The 14,229-nt window shown below is 45.1% G+C and overlaps 1 protein-coding gene across 1 annotated transcript; it reads right to left on the bottom strand.

Moving 5' to 3' along the window:
• Positions 1–12,210: 12,210 nt before the first annotated feature.
• Positions 12,211–13,659, bottom strand: LOC131244184 (uncharacterized). Its single transcript, XM_058243830.1, has 2 exons — positions 12,937–13,659; positions 12,211–12,822 (listed from the first exon to the last, which is right to left on the bottom strand). The coding sequence occupies exons 1-2, from the start codon at positions 13,657–13,659 to the stop codon at positions 12,211–12,213; spliced, it is 1,335 nt and encodes a 444-aa protein (XP_058099813.1).
• Positions 13,660–14,229: the final 570 nt, after the last annotated feature.

The following is a 14,229-nucleotide window of genomic DNA, read 5'->3' as shown; positions in this document are numbered from 1 at the left end:
TAAGGGTTATCTTAATCACAAAAGCAGAAGAGTGATCAGATCCTCTTTACTTCTATAGTGGTTAGGCGGACCTCTAACCTTTCGCCATTCATCTTCGGCTTCTGTGAAGGTTTCAATATCGTGTAGACCGTCGAATCTTATAGGCCCACTCATCCAGCCGGCAGCATCGCACTCCCACTCTCTCCCTCTCTTTCAATTTTAGCGGCACCGATAACAGGCTATGTCGCTGGTATACCCACACCCTCTCTATCTATCTCTCCTTCACAATATCTCCAACTCTTTTAATTTCTTCTTCCTTAAATTTGACTGCCACCAACAGGAGCCGGGGTAGCAACAACACCTGGAGCAACCATGACAATGGGTCTAAATAAAAAAATAAAAATGAGGAAGAGTGGAGGAAAGGGACATTTAGGGTAGTTTTCGAATAATCACATGCTCTATGGTGTGTTTCAAGAAGAATCAACAAGCATAAATGCTTTCACTGGCCATCGATACCACCACTTTCAGTTGTCGTAGCTAGTTTTTCCCGCTGTCGACTAAAGTATCATGCCCCAAACTCGAAAACCGGGCTTACAAAATTTCCGATTGCCGAATCCGGCACTGACAACCTCCGTAGTACCCCATTCTCGGCTCCTGGCACCATATACCAGATTTCGATCCTTGGATCCTACAAGGAGGATTTTCAGCATAAATGTATTCTATAATAAGCATAACCATAAGTATAACTCACGAACAATAACAAGAACATCATCATAAAATTCACTATGATAAAAAACTTTAAGGTACAATGCATAAGGGACATATAATAATAATATGAGAACTCCAAAAGCTCGGCTGCAGGCTCCTGCTCCTACTCAGCTCTGTCCTAGCGTCGCCTGCATGCAACGATCGTGCATAAGCTTATAGAAAGCTTAAAGGGTGGTGAAAATGTGTGCGTAAGGTAGAAATGTAAGTATGCAATATCAAAGTAATGCGAAAATGCTGGCAAGTCCATGAATACCATTAGCCGTACCAAGGCTATGCAATATAAGGCATGAATGCTATCGGCCATACCATGGCTATACGATGCAAGACATGAATGCTATTGGCCATACTAAGGCTATGTAATGAAGGGCCCACATGACCAATGTCATATGCGAGATGCAACTCAGGCATATAAATCCTCATCTGAATCTACATATCAATATAGTTCGTCTCTGGAATATCACCGGGGTTTAGTACATTATACACCAGATTGCCACCCCACATTGGATGCACAACCATGCAAGCGGAAGAGACTTTACTATCCACTCGACCAATAGTCTGCTAATATCTATTCGACACGTCGATAGCGGACCCATTTACGAGTTGGTCATACTCAACCTAGCAATAACCTCCTTCTCTCCGGGCGGGTAAGGTCACACCCCTTCCAACCGACTGTGACACAGTGGGATAAGCGACCTCATGGTATTCGGCCATCATGCGCTCATACATCCACTCGGTCTAGACATTGGAGAATCCTCCATGGTACCATAAGAGTTTGGGAACTTTCTCCCTGGGAAATCTATGACACCCCCGTGCTTTAACAAGTATTTCCGGTATCCAATCCTACCATCCACGCTATACCTGCGGAGGCTACAACCTTGATGTTGCTAGGGTGTATAGTAATCATAATCACACAATGCAAGATGCATGAGTCACATAATCCAGTCATGCATCAATCCTGCACACACCGTACGCTTATGTGGGACAACTCCGCCTATCAGGGAGTCCCATAAACAACATGCCCAATGGCATAGTGCTATGATCAGTCACTCCTTGTAACAAGCATGCAGATGATGCGTATGAGTACGTATCATGATGCTATGCTATCACATACTCATAGTCGGCATCGATAATCGGCTTATACACAAGGCGGGGTCCATAGAAGGACAACAGATCTGAATCATAACATAAAGGTCGGTCCTCAACTGTGGATATACCAAATTTGACATCACAGATCCTACCAGCAAGGCTGGGCCTAGGTGGCTGTAACGTCCCGAATTTTTGCCAACTTGGAGTTAGACGTCCTTGGGCAATAGGTCTATCATAACACCTTATCGACTTCTCAAAACTCAATCCCAAAGTCCCAAATCCCCCTTTCAACCCATTTCCTTCAAAATCTCACCTTTCACACCTTATTCTTCAAAAATTTTCTAAGACACTAATCCTAAAGTTTAAATGATGAAGAACAATACTTAAACTAAAATTTACTATAAATAGTAAATATATAAATAAAATAGGTTTTTTTTACCATTAACCTTATGGAATCTCATAACATAAATAGGTTATTTAGATAGAGTAGCTTCTCCTACCCCAAAATCATATATTGCACATCGAATAACTCATTCCGGTTTGTAAAATACACTCGTTTCAGAAGTCGCATGGTAGAATCACCACTAGACACCACAGGGGGGGGGGGGGGGGGGGGGGGGGGGGGCGCGGCGCCACCACCTGGTCGGCGGCCCACCGCCGGTGCACCAGATTTCGGTGGACCCTCGTTGCAATTTTCTGCATTTTTCAGCCTACTTCAAAAAGTCATATCTCCCTCAATATAATTTCAATTTAGGTGATTCAAAAGTCAGATTGAAGCTTGATAAGTCTAGTTTCATATAAAACTAAGTAAAAAATAAGATAAAAATTTTAATATAGTTAAATCTAGGTTGATGTGACAACTATCCAAAAATTATTAGTTCGGACAGCTGCTACTTCTAGAATTTTTAGAAATTTTCTAGAACACAAAATTTAATGAAATTTGGGGGAGATAAATCATACTTGATGATGAACTACTGAAAAAATAATTAAAATGATATACTAACTAAAAGTGCCAAAAAAAGGATAAAGAACTACCCTAGGACCTTATTCTGTCATAATTAGGGCGGAATTTAGTTAAGTACTTGTAGACACTAGAAATCGGTGCCCACGCTGATTTATATGTTGTTTTTTTGATTGGTGATGGGGTGATTAGACTGATTTATGAATGTTAGAGTCGCCACTAGCCAATTAATCTCAGAATCCCATAGTCTGCTAGAATCCGTGAAATACGTAGGGTTGGAGAGATCTGAAGATTCTCCTACCTTAGATTGACTCCTGGTCTGTGATCCGAGATTCCAAGTAAGAGACCTCGGTTACAAAGAGGGAAAGTGTTAGGCACCCTCTCTGCTCGTACAAATGTACGGTCTCTACTTAGTGTGGTGTGGAAATCTCAAGGGATGAATGGTGCGGTCAAGATAGGACTAGGCACAAGTGGATTTCTGATGTGACAAGATCCGAGATTTCGGCAAGCCACAGAGCATACGTCAAACAATCGTGTCTAGAAGGCGGATGTGATGATGCTTATGTAAAAAGGTAAAGAAGAGTGGATTAGATCACTAGGAATTTCTGATGTGACAGGATCCGGTGTACGACAAGTCACAGAGCATACGTTCACTCGAGATCTAGAGGAGCAGGGGGGTTGAGAAGGAGATTGATGTCATGATGAATGCTTGCATAAAGTAAACGGATCTTTGACTTGAACTTGAGTGGGCTAAGACATGGACTGCACCATGATCAATTCGGGCTAGACTTGTGGGGTTAGGAATGTCAGGATGAGGCCAAGGGGATAGCTGAAAAATCTGGACTTGGAGACTTCAGAACTCCTCCTCACTCTCACTCCCTTCCTCCCTCTCTTCCTCTCTCTCTCACTTAGCTTTTGAAATGAGAAGTGGATGCTTGAAATGTGAAGTGGAGAGGGCTATTTATAGCCTTCTCTAATGGTTCTATGATATTTTTTGGATTGGAGAGGGGTAAAATCTGATGTGGCAAGTGGTGATTGGTTGAGGAGAGAGAGTCGCCACGTGGCGCATTCTCAGTGGCTATTGAGGTTGGTAAAATGGTAAATAAGCTTGTACGGGGGGTAATTTCCTAAGAGATTTGACTTTCAGACGTTAGGACAGCTGTCCCCAGTTGTCCACACGCGGGCCGCATGTGGCGACACACTGAGTACCACCGGTGGTAGTCAGACTACCGCCGGTGATGGGTTCGGGCCGGGTTCGAGCGTGTGGGCCTTATTCGTCATGTTGGTTTGTCCGATGGTCTTCTTTTGGATTTTTTACGGCTCAGATAGGTGGGATTAGGTTTAGGTAAAGGGTTTTAGTCAGGGTATAAGGTATAGGTGGGGGCTGTATGTGGGTTGAACGGTTTGGATCATGGTTTTGGGTCTCGGTCTGGAAGTTTGAGACTTTTGGGTCAGGGTTAGGTTTAGGCTGGGATTAGGGTTCGGTTCAGGATATGATCATAGTTCTTAGATTGTTTTAACCTTCTCAAGATATTAGCGGGTGGGGTGTCTACAGATGCCCCTTCCTAAGATAAAGCGAGTGGACACCCCACCCTTCTGGTCAGAAAGGATAGTAATTCGAATCTGTTGCCTGCCATTGTATCATTGTCAGTTGACTGTTTGGAAAGGAGGTGACTTGCACATATCACGAGGGCTGAGAAAACTGTTGTGATTGTCCCCTACGCATTTGTCGCGGCTTTACGGGTCACCAATCATATCCTTTTCACGTTCGATTGTTGATAGCATTGGAGGGTAAGTATGAAAAGTAGGGTCTCTGCACGTTGGTGCGGCTTTATGAGGATTCCCATACTGTTAGGTCTGTCGTTCCTTTGCTACATAATCACCCTAGGAGTATTCGATCCATTTGATCGTTAAAGTGGTTAGCTGCCCTGCGCGTTGGTGCGGCCTTACGGGGAACTCACTATGCCGACTTGGACTCGATCAAATTTTATGAACATTCCAAACTAGGTATGTGCAGGTAATCTTTTTCCATGCAGTTTACCTATTCTGATATTTTGGTTACAATGGATTGTTGTCACTTTGAGTTTGATTATTCTTTCCAGAGATGGATCCACTTACTTTTACTAGCATTCATACGACTGTCCAGATATAGAGATTGGGCCAATTGTGCATGTATCATGTACGAATTCGCTTATCCTCCGAGGAAACTGGGGGAGACCGAATCCTATTTAGCTATTTGCATTGACCATAACTGGAGAATATGGAAGATTCCTCAGTGTACTGTGTGCCGCGTGCGGTTTCGAAAACTTTTTGGAAATTATCCTCTTTAGAGCTAGACTCCTTGGGGATTTTATTTGAAAATATTTTTGGATTTTTAGAAAAATATCCGTTCGATCCCGCGGGTGGGCGTCGTCGTTCGGTTTTTTATTTGTAGCAAAGTCAGATGGTCTCCATTAATTAATGGGGCTAATGATTTTTTTGAATATATATTTTATTTTATTTTATTTTATTTTATTTTTTTGGAAGATTCGGATGATCATAATTGTCCGGCTTTTATTACATTCAGTTGGTCCCCACTAATAAACTAATGGAGATTTTTGCTTCTTTTTGTCCTTTTATAGTTATTACCCCTTTGTTTTGTACTTTGGAAGAGTCATCTTCCCCCCCTTTTTTTTTGTTATTATTATTATTATTATTATTATTATTTTTAAATTTTATTTTCCAGCAATTTTGGAGTGGTGTATGCCTGAGATTCCCACTTTATCGCGAGATTTTGAATTTCTCGTAATATTTTGGAGAGAATATCACGTGATTTTTAATCTTTAAATTTTTTTTTCTTGGGTTTTTACCCAACGGTCCAAAGGAAGGACTGGTCCATGCAGCTCACCATGGGGGACAGCGCACTGTCCCAAGCTGCTGGCGGTCGACGGCGACAGTCGGACTGCCGCCAGCGGTAGTCCGTCTACCGCCGGTCCGTCAGTTTGCCCGTTGGTCCATCGTGTGGCCTGGTCCAGACGGTGGCTCCTCTCCCTCTATTTGAAACCGACTCATGGACGTCCAGGGACTCCATTGTGGTCCCTGGAAGCTCTTTGGTGGAGTTTTTTGTTGATTTTTGGCTTGTATTTCTCTTGTCCTCTCTCATTTTTAGGTGATCTGATCATCCATTTAAGGAGCTTTGTCTGAATTTTACTGGATCACCATTTCTCTTTGTTTGGAGGAGCTATTGATGGGCTTGGATCTTCTCTTGGACTTTTGGGAGGGTCATGATTAGGACCGTTGATCTGTTTTGACTCGATCTTAACCGTTGGATTTTGCACGATTTTGTTTTTAGACCAATGAGTTGGTTGGATTTATTTATTTATTTTTTGTATCATTTATTTTTTGCTTTTATTAGAGTGGGGTGTGATAAGAAAGGAGCCCCATCTTTTATTCTATTTATTTATTTATTTTTGTTGCTTTTTTTTGAATGATCTGGATCGTCAGATGGGTGATTCGGGGTCTACTTGAGTGTTTTGATGGTGTAGGTTTTGATGATCGGTCATTTTTGTGGATGATGGCTGAATGAGATTTTTCAAGTGGGCCCCACATCATGATCTTGGTGTGTCTAGATGTATTTATTTGAATGTGAAGATGGATTTGAGTTATGGACATATGGGTGAGGATGATAGTCTTTGAAAATGGGCCTTGGATATAGATCTTGGAAATTGGGCCTTTGAAAATGGACTTTGGGAAGTGGGCCTTTGAAAGTGGGCTTGGGCCTTTGAAAATGGGCTTTTGGAATGGACCTTTGAAAGTGGGCTTGGGCCTCAGAATGGGCTTTTTGGAATGGGCCTGGGCCTTTGAAAATGGACTTTGAAATGGGCCTGGGCCTCATGGGCTTTTGAAAAATGAGCCTTGGAATGGGTCCTTTTGGAAATGGGCCTGGGAGTTAGAATGGGCTTTTTAAAATGGGCCTTAGAAATGGGCCTGGGCCTTATGGGCTTTTGGAAAATGGGCCCCCTGTCTTTTTATGGTGAGAAGGATACTTACCTATGGACCTTGTTTGTGTAGTATGCCACGTCGTGGTAGAAATGAGGCTGGTCCTTCCCGCCAATCGACTGATCCATGCTATGTGCCGCGAGAGGGCCAACACCTTTCCGATATAGCCCGGGAGGGTGGTGCGCCTTCGATCTTGAGGGGACGAGGGGTCAGGACGCATTAGCCCGACTGGTTCCGTGATCCTCAGCCATTGTTCTTCGAGGTGCTGGAGCATACTCCTTTTGCTCACCTATTTCGGATTCGCCTGAGCAAGACGAACATGTCTCTCTTATCTGCTTTGGCTGAACGATGGCACCCTGAGACCCATACCTTCTAGTTGCCTTTTGGGTAGTGGGGCATCACTTCTTATGACATATACATACAGCTGGGTCTCCGATATGACGGGGGATCTGTCCCTTTCGAGGATGATCTTCCAGTACCTTCCGAAGATGACTAGATGGAATTGTTGGGGATGATGCTAGATGCCATTGATTTTTTCGATCATCGATTCGAGCTACTTTGGCTATCGTTAAATTTTGCCAGACGCATCCCTGAGACCAAAGCCGCGGCTGTGATGAAGGCTCGAGCCTTGATTTTGTACACCATGGGAGCGATGATTTTCTGCCACGGGAATGAGCTTATGCGTTCCTATCTGTTGTCGCTCGTGGCAGATATCACCTTTCCCACGCCGTACAACTGGAATCCGGCCCTCCTGGCTCATTTGTGCGAAGGGCTGGACAAGGCCAGCCGCTGTATCAGCCGATCCTTGACTGGCTTTTATCCAGTCATCGAGGTACTTTCTTGATGTCCCTTTTGCACTATTCTCTCTGGGGATGGCCTGGTGCACCCTTTCTGATCGTGGTTTGCGCAGGTCTGCTTTTTCGATCATTTTTCCCATCTAGCGCCCACCTTGATTGATCATTCGCCTCCCTTTCCTCGCATGATGCTGTGGTATAAGGATAACCGCAGCCGTACGCGCCTATTTTATGATCTCGTCTAGAGGTCGAACATCGATGCCCTCGTCCCTGATGATGTGAGTAATTATCTTATCTTATGTTGCCCATACATTGCCTTTGCTTATCTTTTCGTCCTTGACTTTTCTCCTTTTTACAGTTTCATACCAGGCCGTATCTCTAATCGAATGTGGCATTTACTCTCGGAGCTCAGGAGGCCTTTCAGGCCTCGCGGCGGCGTTTCATTCTTGAGGACCCTCGCATGACAAAATGGTACCTTGGGGAGAGGCTCTTTTGGCAGTTGACCGGCAGTCCCTTGGTGCCACTTAGCCCACCATCCGATCCTTCTGATTGGAGGTCGGTACCTGAGCGGGAGTTGATCGCTGCCTTGGAGGGTTTTGACGCTAGCGCCTTTGTTGACCCGGATAGAGAGTATAGTTCCTGGTGTGAGTAGTATGGCATTCGTCCGATTTTGCAGTCTGGCTATGCTCCTGGTGGCGGTGCACGTTTTGCTGGAGGAGGGATCTTGGGGCCCCATTTTCGTCATAAGGATACAAATACCTATCTTCCTGATGGCAATTAGTTCATTCATTGTATCATGTAATCATGTATCCTTAGCTATGAAATCCCCATGTTTATATGAAATTTCAGTTTTTAACGTTGCCTTCTTGGGTCGTTTGTTGATCTTTGCAATCTCGATTGAGCACGTGGGTGTATGTTCCTTGGTCATGGCCTTCCGTAGTGGGCCCTGAATGAATTTCACCCGAAAGTGGGCCCGGGTGACTTTTGCCTGTTCTGTCTGTTCGGTCAGGAGCTGCAGTGATTCACGGATGACAGTACCTGCAACGGTACTCTGAGCACCGCTAGCGGTAATTAGATAACCGCCTCTGTCCATCTTGTCTTCCAGCAAGCCCTCTTCTTCTCTGTACATTCTATCTGTCCCCTTTTTGCTTATTCCCATTTGCTCCAGCCATCCGATTGTCCCTTTTGTTCCTTTCTCTTTTGTCTCTTTCTTCCTTGTCTTCATCTTCTTTTGTTTCTTCCCCTTTTTGGAGCTATTATGGCTAGCCATGATGAAGAGTTTGATGGGTTTATGAGTGGTGGAGAGGTTGGTGGGTCCATAAATGATGGAAGGGATCCATTTATGGATGGATTGATGGAGGTTGGTGGAGGAGTAATGGGCTCTTTGGAGGAGGTTAATGCCATTTATGGCGTTACTCCTACCTCCATTAATGGTGGCCATGGGGTGGGTTTGAATGATTTAGATGGCTTTGATAGGTTTGATGGGTTGGGTGGACTTGATGATTTTGATGGTTCATGTTTGGTGGGTCATGGGATGTGATTGGCATGGGTGGGCCATTAGATGATGGAGATGGTGTGGGAGAGATGGTGGATGGTCCGGATTTTGGTGGGCCCCCTTTGGCTGTTGGGGATGATATGTTGACAGCAATGGATGGTGTGGATGAGATGGATCCGGTCTAGATGGAGGGCGGGTCCCATCTTAGCAGTTCGAGCGGTCTGGATATGACAGTTGATGGATTCTTTGCGGATGGCCTGGGTCAAATTTTTGGTGTGGACTTCGAGGTAGTGATGGGACAGGCAACTATTGTCGGGGATCAGGGTACTAGTCCAGTCAGCTACTGGGATGCTTTATGCGTTGCGCCTCCTGGGGGGTTTGTATTTCAGACTGCTCCTGATGTGGCAGTTGTTGGCGGCTTGGGTCCACCTGTTGTGGCTTTTCGGGACACTCTACGGGATGCGATGGTGAGTCCGGCTTCTTCCGCCATCATGAGATAGACCTACAGGATGAGGGGATGCCTATCTTCGATGATTTGCCTGTGGATCCTGGGTTCCAGATTATAGAGGGCGTGCCTATTCAGACTTGTAGTTTGCAGCCACGCAACATCTGTTCTGAGCGGTTGCATATCTAGATCAAGAGCTTGACTGAGTCCGAGATCTTTGAGCTGGGCTCCTTGGGCTTCCGGGAGGTTCTCCACTTTCACCGAGTTCGCCTAGACTGGCGACTTTTGAGCGCAACTTTGTATGATTGGGTTCCATCTCTGAATCTGTTTTTCTTTAATGATTTGGAGCTAGGCCCATCGTTGGAGTTTGCGCGCTTGTTTGGTCTTCCTCTCACCTGAGAGCCTTATGTTCCCTCGTCCGAGCATGTTCTTTCCACCGACCTGATCTCCTAGTTTAGATTTCTTGTTGCTCTTCCTACCGTAGAGGGTCGAGCTGGTGAGCTTTCATTGGAGCTTTTGTATGACCGCTGTTCTAGCGCTCGTGGAGGTCCCGGATCAGATCACTAGCTTTAGTGCTTGAATGCATTGATATTCTGTGTCTTGGTTGAGTTACTATTTTCAGGCTGGCGACAGTCATCATTGGCGATTTTGTTGGACGTATTCCGCCGTGACCTGTATCGTAGGAGCATCATATCTGTGGTGCGGTAGAGCTCTTTTTGGGGCTTACTGAATGCTCGCTCGGACACACTCATATCCTCTGGGGCTGCTGTTCATTCCTTCAGGTACTCTTTTCTCTGATCCTTTCCCTTGCTTTGTTTTCTGTTTGTAACTTGAGTTTGACTTATATTTTCCAGGTGTGGTTGTGGGAGCATCTTTATTTGACACCTCCGCTTGTATGACCTGATTCCCGTCGCGATGATGTACTTTCTTTGTTGCTTGATGGCCTTCCCCTTGGTGCTAAGGCCACTGAGTCGCTATATCGCCGTATGCTTTCTCAGTTACGAGGGTGGGAGATTAGCTGGGAGGCTCAATGGCTCTGTTGCTCACCGTTGATTTGTAGTGCGACTCGCACTCCTTTTCTGTTGCTAGGTCTTCGGGGGTACTGTTCCTACCATCCCGGGTAATTCCTTCGTTAGTTTGGTTTTTGGCATAATATTCCGGAGTTCACCTTTTCTGGATTTGGACATGCTTTTTTTCCTTCCGATTTGACTGCTCTGTACAGGCGGGTATGGATTTCCTGGTAGGGATCTTTGGATGCTACGATTCTGGGGCTCGAGTCTTGGGCACTTCCTTTGGCCACAGTGCCATATCAGCGATGGGTGGCCGAGCAGTCACTTTATCGTCAGGTCCTAGGCTAGCATTTAGCGGATGAGGCTGCTGATCAGGATATGGTGGGCGATACTGCTTCATCCTCTTCATGTGTTGTCGATTCGTTCGAGGCCTTTGAGGAGCGGCCTTTCATTGATCCATCCTTCTTACTTGCCACAAATGGTCATCTAATCTTTGAGATTGCTTTCCTTCGTCACACATGTGAGGATATGGCTTGTCGACTAGCAGTGGGGCGACGGTATGATGAGGGTATGCTCGCGGCACATTGCCTGGATAGGGATGAGATCTTTTACCTGCGCATGGAGATAGAGAGGCTTAGACAGAGATTATCGATGTATGAGAGATAGGAGCTCACCTGTGATCCCTGGTTTTGATTAACTGCTTATCCCGTATGTATGGAAATTTTTTTTATTTTCTGTTAAGGAACGAAAGTAGTGTACTTGTAAAAAGATAGAAGAAAATTGTTTGTGCTAAATCAGCTAATGTTTTGTTTGGATCGAATTTTCCCTTTTGGGTGATTGGGATCAGATTCCTAGGCTCAGCCTACGTTGTGTGCAGTAGTCTAGATTGTGTTCTTGGGGTCTTGGTTCCTTGAGAGGGTGTCTAGGATCGTGTCCCTTAGATTTGAGCAGAGTTTGATAGAGTACTGATCCGAAGTTGATCTTTCCTTGTATCTCATCGCGGTGCTTGCTGCCTCGACTTTTTCTGTACTTGCACTTTTATTATTTTTTTAATTTTTATTTCTTTCCATTTTTGCCCGTAGCGCCCTTTCAGGTTTTCACTACGTCCGGTTCTTCCTGTCATTTTTTCCCATAGCGTCCTTTTGGATTTTCACTATGTCCCGGAGTTTTGATCTTGCCTGCCCCTTGGCAGCTGTGCTATTTTTACCCTTGGCGCCCTTTCAGGTTTTCACCAAGTCCGTTGCATACCCGCTGTTTTTTACTCAAGGCGCCCTTTCGAGTTTTCATCTTGCCCTTTTGCTTTGGCATGCTTTCTTCTCTCTTTTTTTTTTTGGAATGCTGGGAGAGACGGAGAGATTTCCTTCATAGCCAGCCAACTGGTTCCCTTCCTGTCCTTATTTTTGGGAACAATCGTAAGCTGCTTTTGGTGGGATTGTTTGGAGATTTGGGATGGACTTGTTTTCTTCTTTTTCTGGGTCATTCTTTTGGAGATTTCCTGTCTTTTTCTTCTTTTTTTTCTTTTTCTTTTTCCTTTCTCTCTTTTTTTGTGCCTTTTGTTTTCTCTTCTTTTTTTCTTTTTTGTGAGGGGAGTGACGGGTGTTTCTGATGGGAGATGGCGGATACCCTTTTTGTTTTTGGTGGGAAAGTAATGGACACAACTTTGCGATTATTAGCATTGACAAGGTCAGGTATGGTTACCTGTGATAGATTTTCACATGATCAGCGTTGATAGGCTCGGAAAGATCTTCTCCTCTTAGATTGGTGAGTCGAAGAGCACCTCCCGGGAGTACTTCCCGAATGATCAGCGGCCCATCCCACGAGGGTTTGAACTTTCCTCTGGAGTCTGGTAAATGCGGTGGTAGGATGCGTTTCATGATCATATCGCCGACTTTGAAGCTCCTCTTCCGGACCCTCTTGTTGTAGGCCCGAGCGATCCTTCTTTGGTAACATTGGGAGTGGCTTAGCGCCCGCATGCACTTTTCGTCTGCCAGGTGCAGTTGATCATACCTTGCTTGTTGCCACTCGCCTTTCTTAACTTCGCTTTCCAGCAATACTCGAAGTGATGTGATTTTGATTTCGACTGACAGTACCGCTTCCATTCTATATGTGAGCTCATATGGAGTTGCGCCTATAGCAGACCGTACAGACGTCCGATAGGCCCAGAGCGCGTAAGGAAGCATCTCCGACCAGTCACGATATGTCTTCACCATCTTCTCTAATATGCGTATGATGGTCTTGTTTGCGGCTTCTACCCCACTGTTCATTTGAGGACGGTAAGGACTTGACCGATGGCATTGAATCTTGAACTTGTCGAGGAAATCGCCCATCCTTTTATTGACGAATGAAGTTCCGTTGTCAGTGATAATGGCCTGAGGGACCCCATAGTGGCTAATGATGTGGTTCTTCATAAATTTGACTACATGAGATGCAGCGATGGTAGTGTATGATATCGCCTCTATCCGCTTGGTGAAGTAATCTACTGCCACTAGGATGTACTCATGCCCGTTTGAAGCTTTGGGGTTGATCTTGCCGATGATGTCCAGTCCCCATACAGAGAAGGGCCATGGTGCTGTTAGGTTGTAGAGCTCGGAAGTAGGCGCATGGATTTGGTTCGCGTGCTCCTGACATTTGAAGTATCTTCTGACATGCTTATAGCAGTCTGTCTCCATTGTAAGCCAATAGTAGTAGAGTCGTAGGATCTTCTTTGCCATCATATGTCTATTCATGTGTGGGCTGCATAATCCTTCATGGATTTCTGACATGATCTGTGCCGTTTCTGTCTCATCCACACAACGGAGAAGGACTTGGTTGAAGGATCGCTTGTAAAGGATACCCTCAGTGATGACGAACTGTGCTGCTAACCGTTGTATAATGCGACGATCGGTCAGTGTTGCTCCTTTCGGGTACTTCTGGTGTTCGAGGTATTCCTTGATGTCTGTGTACCATGGCTGATCATTTAAGGGAGGTTCAGCTTCATCGATCTGTAGGCAGAATGTGGGTTCCTCCTGGAGTTCGACGGTGAGTTCCCATTTCGCAACTCCTTTTGGGATCTCCAACATTGAGGCGAGGGTAGCTAGAGCGTCTGCAAATTGATTCTTGACTCGGGGCATGTGTGAGAATGTGATCTCATCGAATTCCTCCATTAAGTTTTTCAGGTAGACATGATATGGGATCAGCTTTTCATCTTTGGTCTTCCAATCACCATTTATCTAATTGATGATGAGTTGTGAGTCTCCGAAGACTCGTAACTTCTTTACGTTGAGAATGATGGCTTCTCTTAGACCGGCGATGCATGCTTCATATTCAGCTATGTTGTTGGTGCATTAAAATGCTAATCGCCTAGATATGGGGATTGGAACGTCATTGGGTGAGTAGAGTATGGCGCCTACTCCACTTCCTTTTGAATTTTTAGCTCCGTCGAAGAAGAGTATCCACTCCCTTGTCTTTCTTTCTTCTTCTTCCTCAATCAGGAGGATATCCTCGTCAGGGAAGGTCTTCAGTGGTTGGTAGTCAGGCAGAGAGTTTGTAGTTAAGTGGTCGGCCAGTGCTTGTCCCTTGATTGCTTTCTGAGTGACATATGTGATGTCAAACTCCGAAAGTAGTAGTTGCCATTTTGTGATCCTGCCTGTTAGTGCTGGTTTTTCGAACAAGTATTTCAATGGGTTCATGTGAGCGAGCAGGAGGATTGGGTGAGCGATCATATACTGCTGTAA

This window comes from Magnolia sinica, chromosome 4 (genome assembly GCF_029962835.1).
Source record: "Magnolia sinica isolate HGM2019 chromosome 4, MsV1, whole genome shotgun sequence".
NCBI classification, from domain to species: domain Eukaryota; kingdom Viridiplantae; phylum Streptophyta; class Magnoliopsida; order Magnoliales; family Magnoliaceae; genus Magnolia; species Magnolia sinica.
This window is presented reverse-complemented; position numbering and strand designations above follow the sequence as displayed.

Bases quoted from the DNA above. Each gene is read 5' to 3' on its own strand.
- LOC131244184 (XM_058243830.1), bottom strand. From the start codon at position 13,659: ATGGAGGAATTCGATGAGATCACATTCTCACACATGCCCCGAGTCAAG. The intron at 12,823-12,936 runs GTAGTCAAATTT...TTCCTCGACAAG, and splicing joins CTACCATCGCTGCATCTCAT to TTCAAGATTCAATGCCATCG.